The sequence below is a fragment of the Schistocerca nitens genome, chromosome 1, assembly GCF_023898315.1.
Source record: "Schistocerca nitens isolate TAMUIC-IGC-003100 chromosome 1, iqSchNite1.1, whole genome shotgun sequence".
In the NCBI taxonomy this organism is placed as follows: domain Eukaryota; kingdom Metazoa; phylum Arthropoda; class Insecta; order Orthoptera; family Acrididae; genus Schistocerca; species Schistocerca nitens.
This window is the reverse complement of record NC_064614.1, coordinates 1,060,239,232-1,060,261,819: the sequence shown is the minus strand read 5'-3', so window position 1 is coordinate 1,060,261,819 and position 22,588 is coordinate 1,060,239,232. Positions and strand designations below refer to the sequence as shown.

The following is a 22,588-nucleotide window of genomic DNA, read 5'->3' as shown; positions in this document are numbered from 1 at the left end:
CCTGGAAGACGACGGATTCGCGCCTTCCCATCGGCATGATGAAGAAGGTATCGGGATTCATCAGACCAATTAACGCTCTGTCACTGCACCAACGTCCAGTGCCGATGGTCACGTATCCATTTCAGTCGTAGTTGACAATGTCGTGGTGTAAACATTGGCACATGCACGGGTCGTCGGCTGCGGAGGCCCATCTCTACCAGCGTTAGGTGCACTGTGTGTTCAGAGACACTTGTACATTGCCCACCATTAAAGTTTGGTGTTATTTCGGTCACAGTTCGCCTCCTGTCTCGTTTTACCACTCTGCTCAACCTACGACGTCCGACATCTATAATGAGGGATGACCGCCCAACCTTACGACGTTTTGATGTGGTTTGACCTTGGTTTCGCCATGTGTTGAAGGCACTCACCACAGCACTCCTCTAACACCCAACAAGTCGTGCAGTTGCTGAAGCGTTCGTGCCGAGCCTCCGGGCCATCACAATCTGCCCTTGGTCAACCTCATAGATAGCGTACTATTCCTTCGAAGTAAAACATTGTGTAATTATCTGACACTATTTCACCACTATCTGCCTGCTTCACATCACTTAAACCAATTATATCACATGAATTCGCAACTTCGAATAATGACTACCATCAGCTATAGAATGGAATGACGGCAGTGAAAGTCTGTGCCGGACCTGGACTCGAACCCGGTAATCCCGCTTATCGCGAGCGGTCGCCTTACCATTTGGCTATCCGTGCACGACTCACGGCCAGACCGAAACTTCCATATGTCATCAACCATACGTCTGCGATCTGTACTCGCGCATCCATAATCTGCATTCCCGTACAGATCAGACGTAATCGCGATAAGCGGGATTACCGGGTTCGAGTCCAGGTCCGGCACAGATTTTCACTGCCGTCATTCCATTCTATAGCTGATGGAAGTCATTATTCGCAATTGAGAATTCATCTGATGTGTTTCGTAACGGCTGTGGTCGCCGCAGTCAGCAGAATAACACAGGCACTGAAATCTCGTATAAACCAATTATGTTCACTTCAGGTTTGTCCATTTCTCTCCTCAGATTTTCCAGTTCTCCTGCTCTTTGAAATGGTCTTACGTTCAGTATCCTGATCCTGATTTGATGACACTCCCTGAAGTAATAGCCACCTGGAGATCCGAATGGGGGAGCAGTAAAACCTCGGAAATTTTTTACTCCAGGTGCGGCCATCAGTATTCGCCATCTTCCAACGTACAGTAAATGCAATAATGTGATAGTCTTTCCAATTCCTTTACACGTTGCAGAATCACGGCCGAAGAACCAGACTATGACTGGTTTCGCTCATGAACATCGATATTGATCGAGGGCAGGGCTCGCCGCAGCAAAGGCGGTGATTAACGGGAGCAGACCACACACAGCAGCAGGCTGGCCTGCTATCGAACACTCACGTTCAGAAAAAAAAACAGAACACCTTGAATAACTAGAGACAGGACGTTCATATTCACCCGACATGTATATTAGGATATTCTGCAGAAATGATATAATCGTTTAAACCATGTCGGCCCGCGGTTCAAGATCAACATCGATATCGTGGAGCAACACCACCTATCGGTAGAGTGTGCCTGCGGCTGTAGTTGTCGCTATAAACCGAAGGTAACGGGTCAGTGTAATTTGAGTAGACGTGCAGGATGCCTCGCAAATTGAATGCACGAACCGTACCGTTAAATCAATGAGTTTGAAAGAGGGTGCATTTTTGGCATGAGGGAATGTGATGCATCCATCCGGGAAATTGCTGCTCGTGTTTCGGCAGAACAAGGGAGGGGGATCGGGAATGCTTCACGGAAGGCCGTACAACACGACAAGACGGCTCAGATCGGACCACCCAGATTCCGCCCCCCCCCCCCCCCCCCGTGCCCCGTTGTGACGGTACGTCACATAAATATTGACATTTTTGTCGGTTGTGAACCGTAGTTAACGTATTTTATGAATATAATTAGTATAAAAGATACAGTTAATGTTCTTGAAACAACTGATATGCAGCGATAAATTAAGAGTAGCATCTTTATTTAATGTCTATGAAAATAAAAAAAGGATCGAAAGAGACGAGATTGTACGGCCGAGGAGGAAGGACGTACTTTATGGTACATACACTGTTTTGTTTCGCGATACGGAAGGCAGCCATTGAGCAGCTACACATATTTTATGTAAGTTATTCTGTATTCTACTAAAATAAACTTATTATTATTATTATCACAAAATGAATTTCTCTGTAGTAGTTGTCACTTCAAATGCTCACAGTGGCTAATTATTTTTAATAAGCATTTTTTCATTAATTTGCGCTGCGGGAAGCTCATCTTCCGATGCAGCCTCTGGTCGGCCATTACGCGCCGAAGTATTAATTTATTTTTCAGTGTTAACAGTAACTGTAAATGCGAGAGATTTCGTTGTAAGAACCATTTTAAATTGCAACAGATAATTAATTTACGTTAAAACTCATTTTTATATTATACAGATTCCATGAGTTCAGTAAGTTTTTTCTTTGCCGCTCCACGGCAACAATCGAAATTCTCTCGAGCCTTGCTTTGCAATCAATAAATAGATATTAACAAAATTACATTCAATTCAGTTTACGGCAACTATATTTTAGTTATCACGTTCAAAATCTAAAGTTGGTACATGAATAACAGCTGCCCTTCAAGAACCCGTTTCATCTTTACTTATGCACGTAAGTAAAAGTGATAAGAAAAGATAATATCCCTGAGAGAAAGAATCATGCTCTAACAAAAGAGAAATTAATGTTCACAAATAAAAATACATACATATATATATATATATATATATATATATATATATATATATAATTTTTTATATAATAACGTAACAAATGGCACCGACGTAACACCGTGAAGATCGACACCTCTACCAAATGGCATTGCAGGACACATCTGCTTTCTTCTCGGCTCTGGCACAAAAGTGGGACACTGTAACACATCTTACACTATCAGGACTGACAGTCCATTGCTGTTTATTACGGCAATGGTAACGTGCGCGTCATCCGCATCTCCGCCTACCTTTGACGAATGCGCAGAAACATGCTAGACAGCAATGGTGTATGAAACGACGTCACTGGAGATAGGAATGGCATCAGATAGTGTTTTCGGACGAATACAGGTTCTGTTTCTTTGGAAATGAAGGCCGCATTTTGGTTCACCGCAGACAGGGGGAGCGGCATCTCAGTGACTGCATTCGCACAAGACATACAGCGCCAACTCAATCTCTTATGACGTGGTATGCTGTTGCTGCACGAACATGTGCCTTCTTAATGTCACAGGATGTTAGCATTTCGCCCTGGCCCGCCAGATCACGAGACTTGTCGCCAATCAAATATGTATGGGACATGGTGAAATGACAGGTGCAGTGTTGTGACCCAATGCCAACCACACAGCTGAACTTTGGAACCAGGTGAATCCAGCATGGATGGCTGTACCACAGGGTGCCATTTGCGCCTCATATGCGTCGATGTCATCACACTTGGAACAAGTTATCGTGGCTCATGGAAGACCCTTTGACTGTTAGGCAACAGGACACATCCTGACCCGTGGCGACTGAAATGCTAATCATTTGTGCAGAACATACTAGTGTACGTATCCTGTGAATACGAACGTCCTATCTCTAGACGTCCAAGGTGCTCTGTTTTCTTCTGAATGCGAGTGTATAACAAGCGGAAAAATACTCATATAATCGCACCAAATATGCGAATACGTTCCTGTTTATTCAAAAGACTCTGATTGAAAATTGGGGTACCAGCTGTCTCATTCTACCTTCCTCAGCACCTGTAAAATTTCCCCAAAAATTGTGGCAGGCGAACACATTCGCGCTTTTTTTTGCTGTATCATACTGCTACTATGTCATTCTTTGCACTGCTGCTGCCTCTTCCCACTGTCACTCTCTCTCTCACACCTCCTCGTTGTCACTGTCACATACTCTGTCTCTGGCTCTCTCCCACTTCCACTTTCTCCTTCTCTTTATGCCTCTTCCAATGGTATTGTCTTCTTTAACCATTTGCTAGCACTTTTGGTATGTCCATTATTTTGACTGGGGTCTTGGCGACCACGACAGTTCACTACTGTAAGAAAATGAAGCGCCTACAGCCGTCTTTATGATCTTTTTTATTGTGTAGCTACCTGTTTCGGCGCTTCAGTGCGCCATCTTCAGGCCTTAGTTGGCCTTAGTTGATGCTGAAGGGGTTATCACTATTCATACACTCCTGGAAATGGAAAAAAGAACACATTGACACCGGTCTGTCAGACCCACCATACTTGCTCCGGACACTGCGAGAGGGCTGTACAAGCAATGATCACACGCACGGCACAGCGGACACACCAGGAACCGCGGTGTTGGCCGTCGAATGGCGCTAGCTGCGCAGCATTTGTGCACCGCCGCCGTCAGTGTCAGCCAGTTAGCCGTGGCATACGGAGCTCCATCGCAGTCTTTAACACTGGTAGCATGCCGCGACAGCGTGGACGTGAACCGTATGTGCAGTTGACGGACTTTGAGCGAGGGCGTATAGTGGGCATGCGGGAGGCCGGGTGGACGTACCGCCGAATTGCTCAACACGTGGGGCGTGAGGTCTCCACAGTACATCGATGTTGTCGCCAGTGGTCGGCGGAAGGTGCACGTGCCCGTCGACCTGGGACCGGACCGCAGCGACGCACGGATGCACGCCAAGACCGTAGGATCCTACGCAGTGCCGTAGGGGACCGCACCGCCACTTCCCAGCAAATTAGGGACACTGTTGCTCCTGGGGTATCGGCGAGGACCATTCGCAACCGTCTCCATGAAGCTGGGCTACGGTCCCGCACACCGTTACGCCGTCTTCCGCTCACGCCCCAACATCGTGCAGCCCGCCTCCAGTGGTGTCGCGACAGGCGTGAATGGAGGGACGAATGGAGACGTGTCGTCTTCAGCGATGAGAGTCGCTTCTGCCTTGGTGCCAATGATGGTCGTATGCGTGTTTGGCGCCGTGCAGGTGAGCGCCACAATCAGGACTGCATACGACCGAGGCACACAGGGCCAACACCTGGCATCATGGTGTGGGGAGCGATCTCCTACACTGGCCGTACACCACTGGTGATCGTCGAGGGGACACTGAATAGTGCACGGTACATCCAAACCGTCATCGAACCCATCGTTCTACCATTCCTAGACCGGCAAGGGAACTTGCTGTTCCAACAGGACAATGCACGTCCGCATGTATCCCGTGCCACCCAACGTGCTCTAGAAGGTGTAAGTCAACAACCTTGGCAGCAAGATCTCCGGATCTGTCCCCCATTGAGCATGTTTGGGACTGGATGAAGCGTCGTCTCACGCGGTCTGCACGTCCAGCACGAACGCTGGTCCAACTGAGGCGCCAGGTGGAAATGGCATGGCAAGCCGTTCCACAGGACTACATCCAGCATCTCTACGATCGTCTCCATGGGAGAATAGCAGCCTGCATTGCTGCGAAAGGTGGATATACACTGTACTAGTGCCGACATTGTGCATTCTCTGTTGCCTGTGTCTATGTGCCTGTGGTTCTGTCAGTGTGATCATGTGATGTATCTGACCCCAGGAATGTGTCAATAAAGTTTCCTCTTCCTGGGACAATGAATTCACGGTGTTCTTATTTCAATTTCCAGGAGTGTATATACGCTGCGTCAGTTGTCAACATAACTGGTTTACGCTAACTGTAACTGTGATGTCAGCATTCCATCCATCACCTGCCAACTGACTGGAAAACCATCCAAAATACATCCGAAAAAAGTGTCAGCGGATACCATGTGGTATACCATAGAAAATATAACAGAATATACAACAAATATGTACAACATAATATACAACAGAATATACCATCCAAAATACAACTCCTTATATACCTTGTGGTATTCGCTGACATTTATCTTTGGTTGTGGCAACGGGTGCTACTGCTTCGTGATAACTCACTTTTCCATATCGCAAATGTCGTAACGCAGGTGTTACGCCAACTCTAGTGGTAGGCATTAGAGCAACAGCCCTATAGTCCTGATCTCTCTCCATGCGACTACCATGCCTTCGGTTGCTTAAAAATGACCTCGAAGTGTTGACGATTCCTGTCGGAAGACGATGTACAGCAGACAGTTACGGAGCTCTTCACGCAGCAGTTTGCCAAACGGATGAGATTTTCTCAAGGAAATTGCGACTGGTGCGTTTAATTCCTGCGCTTTTATTCTTCATCACCAATAAAAAACTATAGTTTTTTACATACCTCTCGTTTGAATATGGTTATTTTTATCAGATCAGCAGAGATTTAGCTTTCGGAAAGGTAGTTTTCTTTTTTAGTTCGAAAAATGCTGATAACGTCACGAAGACATAACATACTGGCCTTGCAATCCGAGAGGAGAACTATATATGAGCACCGAAAAATTTTCGGTTTTCGTGTTGCAACTAATTTGTACGATAATTTGGATGCATTATTTACTTACTAGGGGAGGCCATGACATAGAGATCAAGGATTTACTTCAGACTTTGTACACCTTTAGTAGGCCATTAAAACAACATAATGTGCAAGTATACCTGTGCACTACTCTGGCTATTCATAGAAAATCTGAAAGGAAGTATGACGTGTCTGTTATGTGGCTTATGTATCTGTGCGTAGGTACCGGACGTTAGAGTTCATGGTGGTCAAGTGATCTGCCGGCACTGTAGCCCAGTGTGTTCGGGCAGAGGGTTAGCTGCCCTCTGGAATAAAAAACTGAGTTAATGGATCAATGTTGAAACTGAACAAGCTTCAGGGGACGTCCGCCCCGAACAAACAGAATGAACGATAATGAACAAAATGAGTTAAAAAAAGTGAATAGCGCTCAAGGTTCATAAGATGATCCTGTATGAGGCGACGGTTCGACTTCCGTTCAAGCATAATTACCAATCAATTATTTTTCATCACTGGTCATATTATTTAATCTATGTGACATTTGAGACGTAATGTAATGAAAAAGAAAACCACTTGGATTTGCATTAAGTATTTGCATGAAGTTTCAATTTATGTTTTCCGTGTCTGTATGACAAATAATATCCTGCAAAGTGTGATGTCGAGAGCACATACGACAAGTGATCGTACATCACTCTTGTGGTCTGTCACATTGAGACTTATTATATTACTGATTGTGAATAACTTCCATTCGCATCCTTATTTATCGAGGTTTGACTTGGGCTATCCAAGCCTGACCCTCGTCGTTGAAAATTTAATTAAAAATAGTAAATAGCCAAGTAAAATACGAATTTCACTATAACTTCATGAAAATTCATGTTTTTTTCTCATATAAATTAAATCAAGTGACCAGTGATGAAGAAAAAATAGATTAAAAGAAGCGTTTGCGGGGTTCATTACGTCATTATGTAATTATTTAACTGTCGGTGACAGTGCATGGGAATTTACTTTGCAATAACAAAATAAAAAATAAAATCTATAGCTGTAAAAAAGTAAAACTAAAGCCGAATATGAGAGCGATACCAAAACTTAGACGTCGGACAGTAGTAAGGATCGAACCCGAACCAAGGCTCACCATTCACGTGCACTATCATCTACGCTATGAGAACAACTTATAGGGTTATTTTACACATAAGCCCCCTTGTCAGTAAAGAAGAAAGAATATCACATGTGAAATACTCTGTGTCAATTATCAAATTACGCATGAATTATGTAATGTTCACACAAGTAAGCTTTATGCAAATTAAATGTTTTATGTTCAAAAGCATTCAGAGACGGTTTGTATATTAATTTCTTCCCTTAGAACTAATGCGTTCTCCACGCCCCGCTTGCTGTTAGCGAATCACAACCACTTTTTTATATCATTTTGTTCGTTGCATTTGTTCGGGGCGGACGTCCCATAACACCCGTTGAAGTTCACTGTTGATCCGTTCACTCAGTTTCTTCATTACAGAAGGCAGTTAACCGTCTGACTGAACACGCTGAGCTACTGTGCCGCCAAACCACTTGACCACAATGACTTCTTGCTGCTGGAACATCCGCACAAATACATCACTTTCATAGTAGACGCATAAGACTTTTCTTGAGATTTTTTCGGAATTGCAAGAGTAGTATACCTTATTATTTGCACATTATGTTGTTTTAATAGCCTATTATAGGTTTACAAAGTCTAAAGTAACTGCGTGATCCCAACGTCGTGGCATGTCCTTGTTAGAATAGGTATCACAAGTGCGGCAGTAGAAGTATTGACAATATCTTTGTTTGGACTTTACGGCTTGACATTCAACAGTTTTTTTAGGATATCAGGAAATACATGGCAGGTAGTAAGCAAAGCGCGCCAAGCAATTAAAACAAAGTTTATGTCACACTACGGCCAAATGCTTCAGATGTTTCTCGCAGCTGTCGTCTCAACTTGCCACTCTGGCGGGCCACGTGAGCTAGCCTGCAAGCGCGAGGCGCGAGCTAGATAGGCCTAAAACTGAATCCTACTCGACTCTAACCAACATCAACATCTGCACATGAGGCCGAAGTCTACTATTGGACACTGACAGCTGTTGGGAAAGAAACACAACATCCTTTGGACAAGCAACAATACCAGTTTCCTGTTACACTTGCATCTTATTTCTGGTAGCAAGTAGTTTATGCGTATGGTACTCACATTGATGACGGAATGGGAATGTACGGTGCGACATGAGTTGCGGCCAGCTCTGTGGTAACGAATGCATTGCGTGAAGCCCAGGAGGCGGCGGTAGTCCTTGGAAGGAAGCCGGAGCATACGCTGCTACAACACAACAACACAACGCATGTTCCACTGCAACAAGTGCTGACACCTTGCGTCATAGGCAAGAGAGCTTTAGTACAGCGTGGCCAATAAGAACCACGACTATTTTTGTTGGGATTAAAGATAAGGAAGGTCTCAATGTCTAGTTTATGTTGCAGCAGCACTGCGCGCGTGAGATTCTTAACCTTAATTAGCGGCATTAGTAAAAAATGGTTTCTTTAAAGTTTGAGTGATGGTGGGACTGTGTTACTTGGTCTGTATTGAATTACAATGTAAATTATTTAACGAAGATGAGAAAAAACAAGTTTTTGGTCTGGAATGGTTGAATCAGCTCACGAAGCAAAATGGAAGCTTCATCAGAGAGGTTGTCTAGATTTTTCTTCATGAGGTCAGACATACCTAAAGGCCATTATGTAATTATTTAACTGTCGGCTACAGTGCATGGGAATTTACTTTGCAATAAAAAATAAAAACTATAACTGTAAAAAAAATAAAACTAATGAATAAGAGAGCGGTACCAAAACTTAGACGTGGGACACTAGTAAGGATCGAATCCGAACGAAGGGCTCACCATTCACGTGCACTATCATCTTGTGGTGTGCGTACTGTAAGACCTTCAGTACACACACCATCAGATTATTTGGCTTGTCGCTCTAACGAAGTAGGCGAGTGTCAACAATACGTCTCGTGGTCTTATCGTGGCGTGATTATCTTCTGCCGTTAGGTCAGATGATAGAAATGCCACTTGCACGCTTAGAGTAGCAGATTGACGGTGACCAAAATTGACAATCTGAAGTTCCTTTGGTTTTGGTACGTTAATCTTATTCTCACATATATCTCTGATACTTGACAAAAGTGTCTATACATTTATCTTCATGGCTATGTACAGGAATATGGTAATCTTATTAGGCGCAGACTGAAACTTGTCTATAAACTGGTACAGACAAACGCAGACTGGTACAGACTGGTGCAGGCAAATGCAGACTGACAAATCGGAGGTCTGTACACTTGTTATAATACCTCGCACATTCATGTCTCACTGCGCGAGTGTGATCCGCGAGGAGAAAAGGTTCTACATCAGCAGCAATCTCATTGGCTGCGTTACGTATTAATACGTGGATCGGCGGAAGCAGAATTTGGTCCGTCTCTATGGCAGCGCCATCTCGTAGTGCGGGGACGGACGAGCGCTGCACCTGCGCTGTTGTGCTTAGCGGGGCGCGCTCTAGTGGGAAAGGTGTGTACGCGCTGACTACGCGGAACTATGTACACAACACATCCACGCTATGAGAACAACTTATAGGGTTATTTTACACATAGGCCCCCTTGTCAGTAAAGAAGAACGAATATCACATGTGAAATACTCTGTGTCAATTATCAAATTACGCGTGAATTATGTAATGTTCACACAAGTAAGCTTTATGCAAATTAAATGTTTGACGTTCAAAAGCGTTCAGAAACGGTTTGTATATTGTTAATTTCTTCCCTTCATAACCTAGACATGAGCTAGGATATTCGTAAGTCCACTATATGCTCTCATTATCTGGAATAATGACAGTTATATGAATTTAACTGATTCAATTTCAGTAAGAACTAAATTGGTTCAAATGGCTCTGAGAACTATGGGACTTAACATCTATGGTCATCAGTCCCCTAGAACTTAGAACTACTTAAACCTAACTAACCTAAGGACAGCACACAACACCCAGCCATCACGAGGCAGAGAAAATCCCTGACCCCGCCGGGAATCGAACCCGGGAACCCGGGCGTGGGAAGCGAGAACGCTACCGCACGACCACGAGATGCGGGCAAGAACTAAATCAATAAGCCTTTCCTGTCAAGTAAAATAACAGATAATAACGTTTAACCGTTCAAACTAAGTTCAGATCGGTAGTTTCATGACGGAACGATCTAGTGTTTCAGTGAGATATCGTTAATTGTTACATTGTTTAAATTGACCACTCGTTTTCCGACAGTCTTGTCCTTTAAAGTAATTTTCTCTTGTGTGTAGTAACATTAATTAACTTATAAGGTCAAGAAACATCTTGTGTGCCGTCAACCACCATTGCACTTTTGGATTTACAAAATATGAAACTACGTATACTAAAAAAAAAATAGATTTACAGGAAAAGTATTCAAAATTAAATGCTTTCATCATCCTGTACCGAATAACAGACAGTTCCATAATTCATGAAGTGCTTCATTTCGAGAAATATCTTGTATTTCCTAAGACATAATGCAAAGGTAAGCAAGCCGCGATAGGAACGCTTCAAACTGAACACCAACTGTATCTGGTGGACCACTTGAGTTTGCGGGCGCGACGGCGTCATTGCATAAATGCAACGTTAATTAACTCGGGAACGGCGCAACGTATCGATTTTTTTTCTAAAGAGTTATTTCTAAGCGAAACCTACCTGGCAACAAGCTTCCAAGCTTTTCAGATTGTTGCTGACATCCTGCACAGGGAAATATTCCTACCTTATAACTTTGACATGTCATATGGTGTAATGAGGGCTTAGCATAGAGCACTGAAGAACCACAGCGGTAGTAGGGAGTTGGGGCTACGAGGACACTTTTGAAATCGAGTTTATATGCAGATTATTTAAGTTGATCAATTAATCGCCCCCCACTCCCGACCACACCCGCCCAACCCCGTCCTTGACCATGCCCACCCCCTGGATGACATCACATGTTTTTCTTAGCCTGCACGTCGGCCCCTGCCTCTCTCCATCCGCCTCCCCTCCCTCACCCCACCCCCTACCCCATCCTACCCTGTTGGTGGACACTGGACTCGCATTCGGGAGAACGACGGTTCAATCCCGCGTCCGGCCATCCAGATTTAGGTTTTCCGTGATTTCCCTAAATCACTCCAGGCAAATGCCGGGATGGTTCGTCTGAAAGGGCACGGCCGACTTCCTTCCCCATCCTTCCCTAATCCGATGAGACCGATGACCACGCTGTCTGGTCTCCTTCCCCAAAAACCAACCAACCAACCTATTGGTGGAAAATATTGAATTTTGGTTGAAATTTTAAATTTTGGTGGTAATTTCGAATTTTGGTGGTAATTTCGAATTTTGGAGGAAATTTCGTTGTCCCATGGCTGTGCTGAAAACCCACCCCATCCCCCACCTGGGAAATGACGGGAAATTAAAATTGGTGGTGACCTTCCGGCACTCGAACCCTGGTCGTCCTGCGTGGAAAGCCCAAGTGCACCCCCCATAATACAATGAAACCACCACAGGCTAGAGAGGAAGATTAGATTATTGTAATTTATTTAGTTTGGCCGGGAAACTGACCCAAAGATTGATCCTAACTACACAATTCATCACAAAGAATGGGCCTCATTACACAACCATATGCATAGCGCTACACAAGGACGGCATAAAAGCGAAATACATGTAAAAAATTGGCGACACCTTACAACTGGTGTTATCTTGCTGGGGAAAAATTTCGGAATACCACTCGAAAATAGGGACAGACGCACTCAAACACTACCCTTATCCCACAAGCTGGCAGGAAAAAGGCAGGGGATTAAGGTACTACCGTTGTTCTTTTTAGTGGGAAATATGTTCAACTGACGAGGCGCTGGTTTTCGACAGAGAGGACTTTAAAAAGTGTATTACCTGTAAGCAAACAGTACCTATCGCTGCTTGACGTCAGATTTCGCTACAGATAGATGCCTGGTCAAAAACCCACCTGCGGCCCAGGTAATCGAAGCCAATAACCGCTATCACAACTGATGAAAAACATTGCGTCACAGTTCGAATTACACTTCGAAATTGTCATGAAAAAACCAGCACTCATTATGAACGGGTCATAATGCAGCATATGTACTGGGGAAAATCGTCGTCCTAAAAGACTACAAAGGGATTGGTAGTTGAACGTGCATTCTCTTCAATGTACAATCACAAACAGCCAGAGACCGTGGCCCTCTCCCCTCCCTCCCTCCCTCACCCTGCCTTCCTCCATCAATCGATTTACATGGAGAACACATGCTTCTCAAATGGCCGGCTTCTCCGCCGACCACCCTGCAGCACGGGCAGGCCACTGTCCATCCTCTGCTGTTTTTCTGCCGAGCCCTCTATGGCCGCAGGCCTCACCAGGCCCTTTGCGTTCCGTCCCGATATGCAGCATGCCTTGACGCAACGCTCCTAGGCAACACAAAAGGGAAATTTTGTAGCATAGACCCGCCACCCCTAACAGGAGAACTCTCCAGAAGGCTATTTCAAAAGTCAGCTGCTTGTGAAACAGGAAGACCCTGCTACCTAAAGCGACCATTGCCTAACGCCGGCATCCCTCAGAACAGTGATAAATACCTGCTATCCTGACCGAAGGAGATCTGCGGCCTGTTAGGGAACTTGCCCGTAACAGTTTACCGTTCTGCCCTTGACTATTTAACATCAATGCAAGTATTAAAGAAGAAACACACAATGGCGCCCATAATAAACGTCCTCTTTCCACGAAAATAGCTAAAGTCTTTTTTCTTTTAGTTTTATGAGCAAAATCGGTACAGTTTTTTACGTTCGGCTCCAGATTACAGTTCGCATCTCATTATTTTGCGACATCCAGCGAAGTGTACCGCCACCAGTTAACGGATGATCAGCAGAGACATATCCACCATGTGTAAAATCAGGAAAAAAAAGCTTCGACTATTTTGCTGCGAAAATTACTAATCACCGCAGAATGTCATTATCTCTAAACCGTCAATGGAGTAAAGAAAAAGCGAGAATTTAAACTCGAAAGAAAAAAATCCATTTTAATCTATTTCTATCAGCTTGCTGAACAAATTACACGACCTGAGAGCGTATCTCGCGTTTAGTGTCTGTAAATAAATTATCGTGCACGTGTGTATTAAAACCATTTCAGACAATCTTTCACGCCATTGGCACACATTCATTTTACGTTTGACGACAGCGGGCTATAATTCAAAAGAACCGTAGCTGTTTTTACACTATGACAAGTCCCGTTTTACCAGTGCGATGCTATATCATACTAGCATTTACGAAACAAATCGTCAGAGCCTGTCTCGCCATGTGTAGGTGGGAGTACGAACTTTCGTTAAAAGATATTGCTGCAATGGAAAAGAAAGAAACACTAGTCAAGAATCATGCCCTAGCAATCTCTTCCACCCGTCAGGTAGCAAGTCATCGATATCGATTTGATAGGCTAAGTAATTAAACTGATCATGAGAGTCAGTTTGCATTGCGAGGATGTTTTTTCAGTAGTCGGATCACACTCACCAGGCAGACCAAAAGGGAATCCCTGAATGGAAGACGATGTTCTTTTAGAGGAACACTGGTGGAAAATGGTATCTGAAGCTTACCATAGAGGGATTCTACAAGCCAGAATATATATTTTGCGTAAAGAGCGCGCTATTAAAAACACGATCATAATGCTTATGTTACCATCACCCTGTATAAAAAAGTGGTATTGAGTCTACACGGGCCGCTGATAGTGTTAACGTTTTCTGGTAGAGATGCTGTCCGCAATTTGGAATCAAATCTATCAATTTAACCATATTTGCGTTGGATCCTGTAGATACGTCTTTTAATGAATACAGCCGCTGGTGAATCACATTCGCACCACTCTCGTATCTCGAAACGAGTCACCTTTTTTCGAACCTACCTGCTAAGGATCCCAAACGCCAGCGCTGTTTTTTAGACAGTCCCTCTGCATTTGTAGCTGCTCCTAAGTCTCTGCCCTGCCCTCCCTGCAGCTACGTCCATGTATTTGTCACACTTTAAGTCGGATCTGAACAGAAGTCGGCCAGCGCTCTATCTAAGACCTTCTGCAACCTGTGGGGAAACGGGACGAGCTGACTTAATGTGACATAAGCGCGTTTGACCACTTGATGTAAATGGCAACATTTCGTAGCTCCGACAACCGTGTACATCTACATCTACATCTACATCCACACTCCGCAAGCCACCTGACGGTGTGTGGCGGAGGGTACCTTGAGTACCTCTATCGGTTCTCCCTTCTATTCCAGTCTCGTATTGTTCGTGGAAAGAAGGATTGTCGGTATGCTTCTGTGTGGGCTCTAATCTCTCTGATTTTATCCTCATGGTCTCTTCGCGAGATATACGTAGGAGGGAGAAATATACTGCTTGACTATTCGGTGAGGGTATGTTCTCGAAACTTCAACAAATGCCCGTACCGAGCTACTGAGCGTCTCTCCTGCAGAGTCTTTCACTGGAGTTTATCTATCATCTCCGTAACGCTTTCGCGATTACTGAATGATCCTGTAACGAAGCGCGGTGCTCTCCGTTGGATCTTCTCTATCTCTTCTATCAACCCTATCTGGTACGGATCCCACACTGCTGAGCAGTATTCAAGCAGTGGGCGAACAAGCGTACTGTGACCTACTTTCTTTGTTTTCGGATTGCATTTCCTTAGAATTCTTCCAATGAATCTCAGTCTGGCATCTGCTTTACCAACGATCAACTTTATATGATCATTCCATTTTAAGCCACTCCTAATGTGTACTCCCAGATAATTTATGGAATTAACTGCTTCCAGTTGCTGACCTGCTATTTTGTAGGTAAATGATAAGGGATCTATCTTTCTATGTATTCGCAGCACATTACACTTTCCTACATTGGGATTCAATTGCCATTCCCTGCACCATGCGTCAATTCGCTGCAGATCCTACTGCATTTCTGTACAATTTTCCATTGATCATACAATGTAAACTTTCACGGCCGGTATTGACTTCACTTAAAACTTCCGGGCTGATAGGCCGTGGTCGAAGTATAAAACTGTCTCCTAACGTTTCGTCTCCGACTGCGGGAGACATCATCGGAGGTAAAACGGCGAACTGCGAAGATGACTCGAGGAGATTGATAAACATCGTAATAATTTTAACAGGAAAGACGAAGGTGTTAAACTGGATAAAATTTGGATGTCAGCGTTGCACCGCAAGCGTGACGATCGATTACTTTCAATCGTGAATGTTGGCATTACCAGAGACAATCTCATAGCCGACGCCACGTGATCGACAGTGGCGCCCTCTGTACTGCCTATATAATCAACGCCTCCTCGAGTCATCTTCGCAGTTCGCCGTTTTACCTCCGATGATGTCTCCCGCAGTCGGAGACGAAACGTTAGGAGACAGTTTTATACTTCGACCACGGCCTATCAGCCCGGAAGTTTTAAGTGAAGTCAATTTTCCATTGCTACAACCTCTCGATATACCACAGCATCATCCGCAAAAAGCCTCAGTGAACTTCCGATGTCATCCACAAGGTCATTTATGTATATTGTGAATAGCAACGGTCCTACGACACTCCCCTGCGGCACACCTGAAATCACTCTTACTTCGGAAGACTTCTCTCCATTGAGAATGACGTGCTGCGTTCTGTTATCTAGGAACTCTTCAATCCAATCACACAATTGGTCTGATAGTCCATATGCTCTTACTTTGTTCATTAAACGACTGTGGGGAACCGTATCGAACGCCTTGCGGAAGTCGAGAAACACGGTATCTACCTGGGAACCCGTGTCTATGGCCCTCTGAGTCTCGTGTGTAAGTGTGTAAGGCCAGAGCCAGAGCCAGAGCCAAACGAAGATTTCCCCTGCTACACGATTTAATAGAAGATATAGTATGAGGAGTTAAAGTGGTGTTTCTTCTTGGGAAAATTAGGAAGACTCCGCATCATACGTGGCATGGAGGAAGCACGAAGATTTTTCTACTGCGTTGCTACTCATCTTCAAACTACATACAGGTACTGCAATAAAAGAAATATGGTTCAAATGGCTCTAAGCGCTATGAGACTTAACATATGAGGTCATCGGTCCCCTAGACTTAGAACTACTTAAACTTAAGTAACCTGAGGACATCACACACACCCATGCCCGAGTCAAGATTCGAACCTGTGACCGTAGGAGCAACGCAGTTCCGGACTGTAGCGCCTAGAATCGCTCGGTCACAGCGGCCGGCTACTGCAATCCGAAGGACATCTGTGTCTCTCAGGGTGCATTCATGTCTATCACCAAAACATATAAGGCGATCATATTAAATATACAGGCATTGGTTCACTGGGGCAGGTGGTTCATTATCGTACTCGCTACCACAGTAAAGTTTCATCACCTGTACTGTAGGGTGACCAATCCAACTGACTATCAATGACACGACAGGTTTCCTCTATTGTTCCTTCATAGGCAATTTAATACATTGTTTTTTCGTTTGTAACACACCCAATCAGTGTACACTGCCATACACTTTGTTTTTTCTACCATGACTTAGAGATCCGTGTCAGCTGCTGCTAAACCGACATTAACATGTTTCGATCATCTGGCTCTCACAGAAAGCTGAACATCGCATTGCATATACTACACAGCTACCACAACACAGGCTGGTGGAAATAAAACACAGAGGCGATATTTCTCATTGGCAAAAATGTGGAAGAATTCGCAACATATGGAGACCGGAAGAGTTTGTGATATTGCAAAGCCCTCCCAACAGCTATTGGAAGGTACACTTATTATCCTGTACACTTAATCTCATCTTCCTCATCGACAGGCTTGCGGGTGTCTCGGTGTTCCATTTCGAAAAGCATTGTTCCTTCATTTTGCAGTCATGTACATGGTTACTGTTCCGGAGTCGACCTTCGCTGGAAGGGACTGTTCACAGCATGCGTGGGGTAGTACAATGAAAAAGAGGTACCGGCGCTTTATTGGTGAAAAAAAAATTAAAAACATATGGAGGGCATCGCAGCATATGGAAATTGAACCATACTTTAGCATGGAGGAACACTACCAAACAACTGTATGGAGGTGATGACCTCTACATTTAATCCCATGCTTCACAGCGACAAGTAGCAGTTATCTGGAGTTCCGCCAAGGCTCCCTCCCTCTTAGCCGAGAGGTGTCAGTCAACCATTATGCAGTAATCACCAGCTTACCAAGTAGACGGTCGGGGTTGAAAGATACCATTGATATGGAACGATTTACTGTAATACACACTGCAATAGATAGCGAGATCAATTGTACCCAGAAGTCGGAGAGAGCTAATTTCCTTGACATTCACGCATCTTGAGAAATCTTGTGCTCTTGGGTGGGTGCCGACCAGCAGTTATAGCCTCGGTTCACACTGTTCCTACACAAAATGTAGAATGTAGCGGTCTACTTCTGATCAAGAGCAGATTAAATCGATGCCAGTACTGCAGGGAGCGTTGGTCAAAGGCAATATGAGGAAATCTTTCGGTCTCTAACTTTATCCTAAGAATAAGAGAATGCCCTGTGACTCCCATCCACATAGAGAAAGATCGTAAATTATGCACTATGATCGAAGTACTAGAGATATTCAGGTCACTCTCTGGTATACTTTGGTGTATACGTTCGAGAATTAACGAAGAATGAACGTACCACACAGTTGGCTATTTACATTCGCTATGGAACTCGCTAAGTCGTGGAGAGACTGTTTAGTGATGATACAGAAATTGGTACGCATCCAGCCGCATCACTGGTCATTATTAAAATTACGACAAAATTGCTAAACTTGATCGCACTATCATTTATGTTGCTTATTATTACAGTATATCGATGGTGCCTTTTCCATCCTAGCAGTCCACTGGTAAGCTGTTGATTACCACATAATGACTGACTGACATCACTTGTTTGAGATGGAGAAAGGGTGGAGGGGGCAACTCCTTCCAGGGATGGCTGACAACAAAACAGTGATCAAGTGCATGGCAACAATATGAGGAATCAATCAAATGGAACACAGCGACATCTGCTATCCCGCCACTGTCAATAATGACTTGAAATGTAGATGTCTTCAATCACTTACGGTTTGCAGTTTGGAAACGCTCCACAATCCCTCAAAACTCTTCCAGGTTCCTTTTCATGTGACTGTCTCTCATTTCAATTACCCATTGTGTGGGTGTGTTGTAAGATTTACACCGTGCGATGTCTTGTTTTTTGGGGGACAAAAACGTGTTAATGTCAGTTTAGAATCTGACATCGTAGTCGTGGCAGAAAAAAAACTGTAATGCAGTGTACAACGGGTGTTACAGCAGAAACAGTGGTGTAGCAAACAACGAAACAGGGACCCTCTCCTGCGACTGATAACCTTGGAAGATGGTTCTCGTACAGTACAGGCAATTAAAGTTTAAACCGATCTGTGCAAGTGGCTTCGATCACTGGCCACCTGCTCCGACGGATAAATACCTGTATATTTAATAGGATCGCCACGTATGCTCGATGCTAACATGTAGATGGTATTCGTTTTCGATATATATCGTAAGTGTCAGATGTGGTAAAAAGGCATTGAATAAAGTTAGCGGAGTTTTTATAGTTCGTAATTTTTCTCTGTTGGATGGTACAGAATAACGAATGTTTGGGTGATATCCGTGAATGGACCCTGAGACACAAATATGTCGTTAAATTGATAGACTTGATCACAAATTGTGGACAGCATTTCAACTAGAAAGCGTTAACACTATCAGTGACCCATGTGTTCCTGTAGACTCAAGACCGCTTTTTATGTAGGGTGATGGTAACATAGGCGTTATGATCGTGTTTCCAATGCCGCGCTCCTTACGCAAAATGTATGTTGTGGGCTGTAGAATCAATCTGTGCTGGGCTTCAGATATCATTTCACAATAATGTTCCTCGAAAAGAGCATCGCCTTTCCTCTATGAATTCCCATTTGGCCTACCTTGCGAGTGGAATCCAAATACTGGAAAAAAAAATTACTCACCATGCAAACTGACTCTTATGATCAATATAATTGCTTAAGCTATCACACTGATATCAACGACTTGTCGCCTGGTGGGTGGAAGATATGGATATTGCACCATGGAGTGGTTCTTGACTGGTGTTTCTTGTTTTCCGTTGCAGCGATATCTTTTAACGAAATTTCAAACTCCCAGCTATACAGGGCGAAACGGACTCTTACTATTTGTTTCGTGAATGCTAGTATGATATAGCATCTCAATGGTAAAAGGGAACCTGTGATAGTGTATAAAACAGCAATGTTCTCTTGAATTATAGAGTGTTGCCGTCAAACGTAAAATGAAAGTTTCTTTCCGACATGTGTGCCAATGTCGTGAATGATTGTCTGAAATGGTTGTAATACACACGCGCATGACAGTGTTATCAGGAGAAAGAAAACTGGCGTTATACGGATCGGAGCGTGGAATGTCAGATCCCTTAATCGGGCAGATAGGTTAGAAAATTTAAAAACCGAAATGGATAGGTTAAAGTTAGATATAGTGGGAATTAGTGAAGTTCGGTGGCAGGAGGAGCAAGGCTTTTGGTCAGGTGAATACAGGGTTATAAATACAAAATCAAATAGAGGTAATGCAGGAGTAGGTTTAATAATGAATAAAAAAATAGGAGTGCGGGTAAGCTACTAAGAACAGCATAGTGAACGCATTATTGTGGCTAAGATAGACACGAATCCCATGCCTACTACAGTAGTACAAGTTTATATGCCAACTAGCTCTGCAGATGAAGAAGAAATTGAAGAAATGTATGATGAAATAAAAGAAATTATCCAGGTAGTGAAGGGAGACGAAAATTTAATAGTCATGGGTGACTGGAATTCGAGAGTACGAAAAGGGAGAGAAGGAAACATAGTAGGTGAATATGGATTGGAGTTAAGAAATGAGTGAGGAAGCCGTCTGGTAGAATTTTGCACAGAGCATAACTTAATCATAGCTAACACTTGGTTCAAGAATCATGAAAGAAGGTAGTATACATGGAAGAACCTTGGAGATACTAGAAGGTTTCAGACAGATTATATAATGGTGAGACAGAGATTTAGGAACCAGGTTTTAAATTGTAAGACATTTCCAGGGGCAGATGTGGACTCTGACCACAATCTATTGGTTATGAACTGTAGATTAAAACTGAAGAAACTGCAAAAAGGTGGGAATTTAAGGAGATGGGACCTGGATAAACTGAAAGAGCCAGAGGTTGTACAGAGTTTCAGGGAGAGCATAAGGGAACAATTAACAGGAATTGGGGAAAGAAATACAGTAGAAGAAGAATGGGTAGCTCTGAGGGATGCAGTAGTGAAGGCCGCAGAGGATCAAGTAGGTAAAAAGACAAGGGCTAGTAGAAATCCTTGGGTAACAGAAGAAATATTGAAATTAATTGATGAAAGGAGAAAATATAAAAATGCAATAAATGAAACAGGCAAAAAGGAATACAAACGTCTCAAAAATGAGATCGACAGGAAGTGCAAAATGGCTAAGCAGGGATGGCTAGAGGACAAATGTAAGGATGTAGAGGCTTATCTCACGAGGGGTAAGGTAGATACTGCGTACAGGAAAATTAAAGAGACCTTTGGAGAAAAGAGAGAGACTCTTGTATGAATATCAAGAGCTCAGATGGAAACCCATTTCTAAGCAAAGAAGGGAAAGCAGAAAGTTGGAAGAAGTATATAGAGGGTCTATACAAGGGCGATGTAGTCTAGGACAATATTATAGAAATGGAAGAGAATGTAGATGAAGATGAAATGCGAGATACGATAATGCGTGAAGAGTTTGACAGAGCACTGAAAGACCTGAGTCGAAACAAGGCCGCGGGAGAAGACAACATTCCATTAGAACTACTGACGGCCTTGGAAGAGCCAGTCCTGACAAAACTCTACCATCTGGTGAGCAAGATGTATGAGACAGGTGAAATACCCTCAGACTTAAGAAGAATATAATAATTCCAATCCCAAACAAAGCAGGTGTTGACAGATGTGAAAATTACCGAACTATCAGGTTAATAAGTCACAGCTGCAAAATGCTAACGCGAATTCTTTACAGACGAATGGAAAAACTGGTAGAAGCGGACCTCAGGGAAGATCAGTTTGGATACCGTTGAAATGTTGGGACCCGTGAGGCAATACTGACCTTACGACTTATCTTAGAAGAAAGATTAAGGAAAGGTAAACCTACATTTCTAGCATTTGTAGACTTAGAGAAAGCTTTTGACAATGTTGACTGGAATACTCTCTTTCAAATTCTAAAGGTGGCAGGGATAAATACAGGGAGCGAAAGGTTATTTACAATTTGTACAGAAAGCAGATGTCGAGAGGCATGAAAGGGAAGCAGTGGTTGGGAAGGGTGTGAGACAGGGTTGTAGCCTCTCCCCGATGTTATTCAATCTGTATATTGAATAAGCAGTAAAGGAACCAAAAGAAAAATTTGGTGTAGGTATTAAAATCCATGGAGAAGAAATAACAACGTTGAGGTTCGCCGATGACATTGTAATTCTGTCAGAGACAGCAAAGGACTTGGAAGAGCAGTTGAACGGAATGGACAGTGTCTTGAAAGGAGGATATAAGATGAACATCAACAAAAGCAAAACGAAGATAATGGAATGTAGTTAACTCGGGTGTTGCTGAGGGAATTAGATTAGGAAATCAGACACTTAAAGTAATAAAGGAATTTTGCTATTTAGGGAGCAAAATAACTGATGATGGTCGACGTAGAGAGTATATAAAATGTAGACTGACAACGGCAAGGAAAGCGTTTCTAAAGAAGAGAAATTTGTTAACATCGATTATAGATTTTAGTGTCAGGAAATCGTTTCTGAAAGTATTTGTATGGAGTGTAGCCATGCATGGAAGTGAAACATGGATGATAAATAGTTTGGACAAGAAGAGAATAGAAGGTTTCGAAATGTGGTGCTACAGAAGAATGCTGAAGATTAGATGGGTAGATCACATAACTAATGAGGAGGTATTGAATAGAATTGGGGAGAAGAGGAGTTTGTGGCACAACTTGACAAGAAGAAGGGACCAGTTGGTAGGTCTGTTCTGAGGCATCAGGGGATCACAAATTTAGCATTGGAGGGCAGTGTGGAGGGTAAAAATCGTAGAGG

The 22,588-nt window shown here is 43.5% G+C and overlaps 1 protein-coding gene across 8 annotated transcripts in view; it reads right to left on the bottom strand.

Annotated features, from left to right (window-relative positions):
* Window positions 1–22,588, bottom strand: part of LOC126197766 (inter-alpha-trypsin inhibitor heavy chain H4-like) — a 204,436-nt gene that overhangs the window by 59,932 nt on the left and 121,916 nt on the right. For 4 of the 8 annotated variants that reach the window (XM_049934662.1, XM_049934666.1, XM_049934664.1 and 1 more), the window contains exon 13: window positions 8,645–8,767. The exons of 2 other annotated variants lie outside the window; for them this stretch is intronic. In XM_049934662.1, the coding sequence (XP_049790619.1) occupies window positions 8,645–8,767 (123 nt within the window). The remainder of the gene's footprint in view (window positions 1–8,644; window positions 8,768–22,588) is intronic. 2 more of the 8 variants (XM_049934663.1, XM_049934665.1) reach the window with 1 other exon arrangement.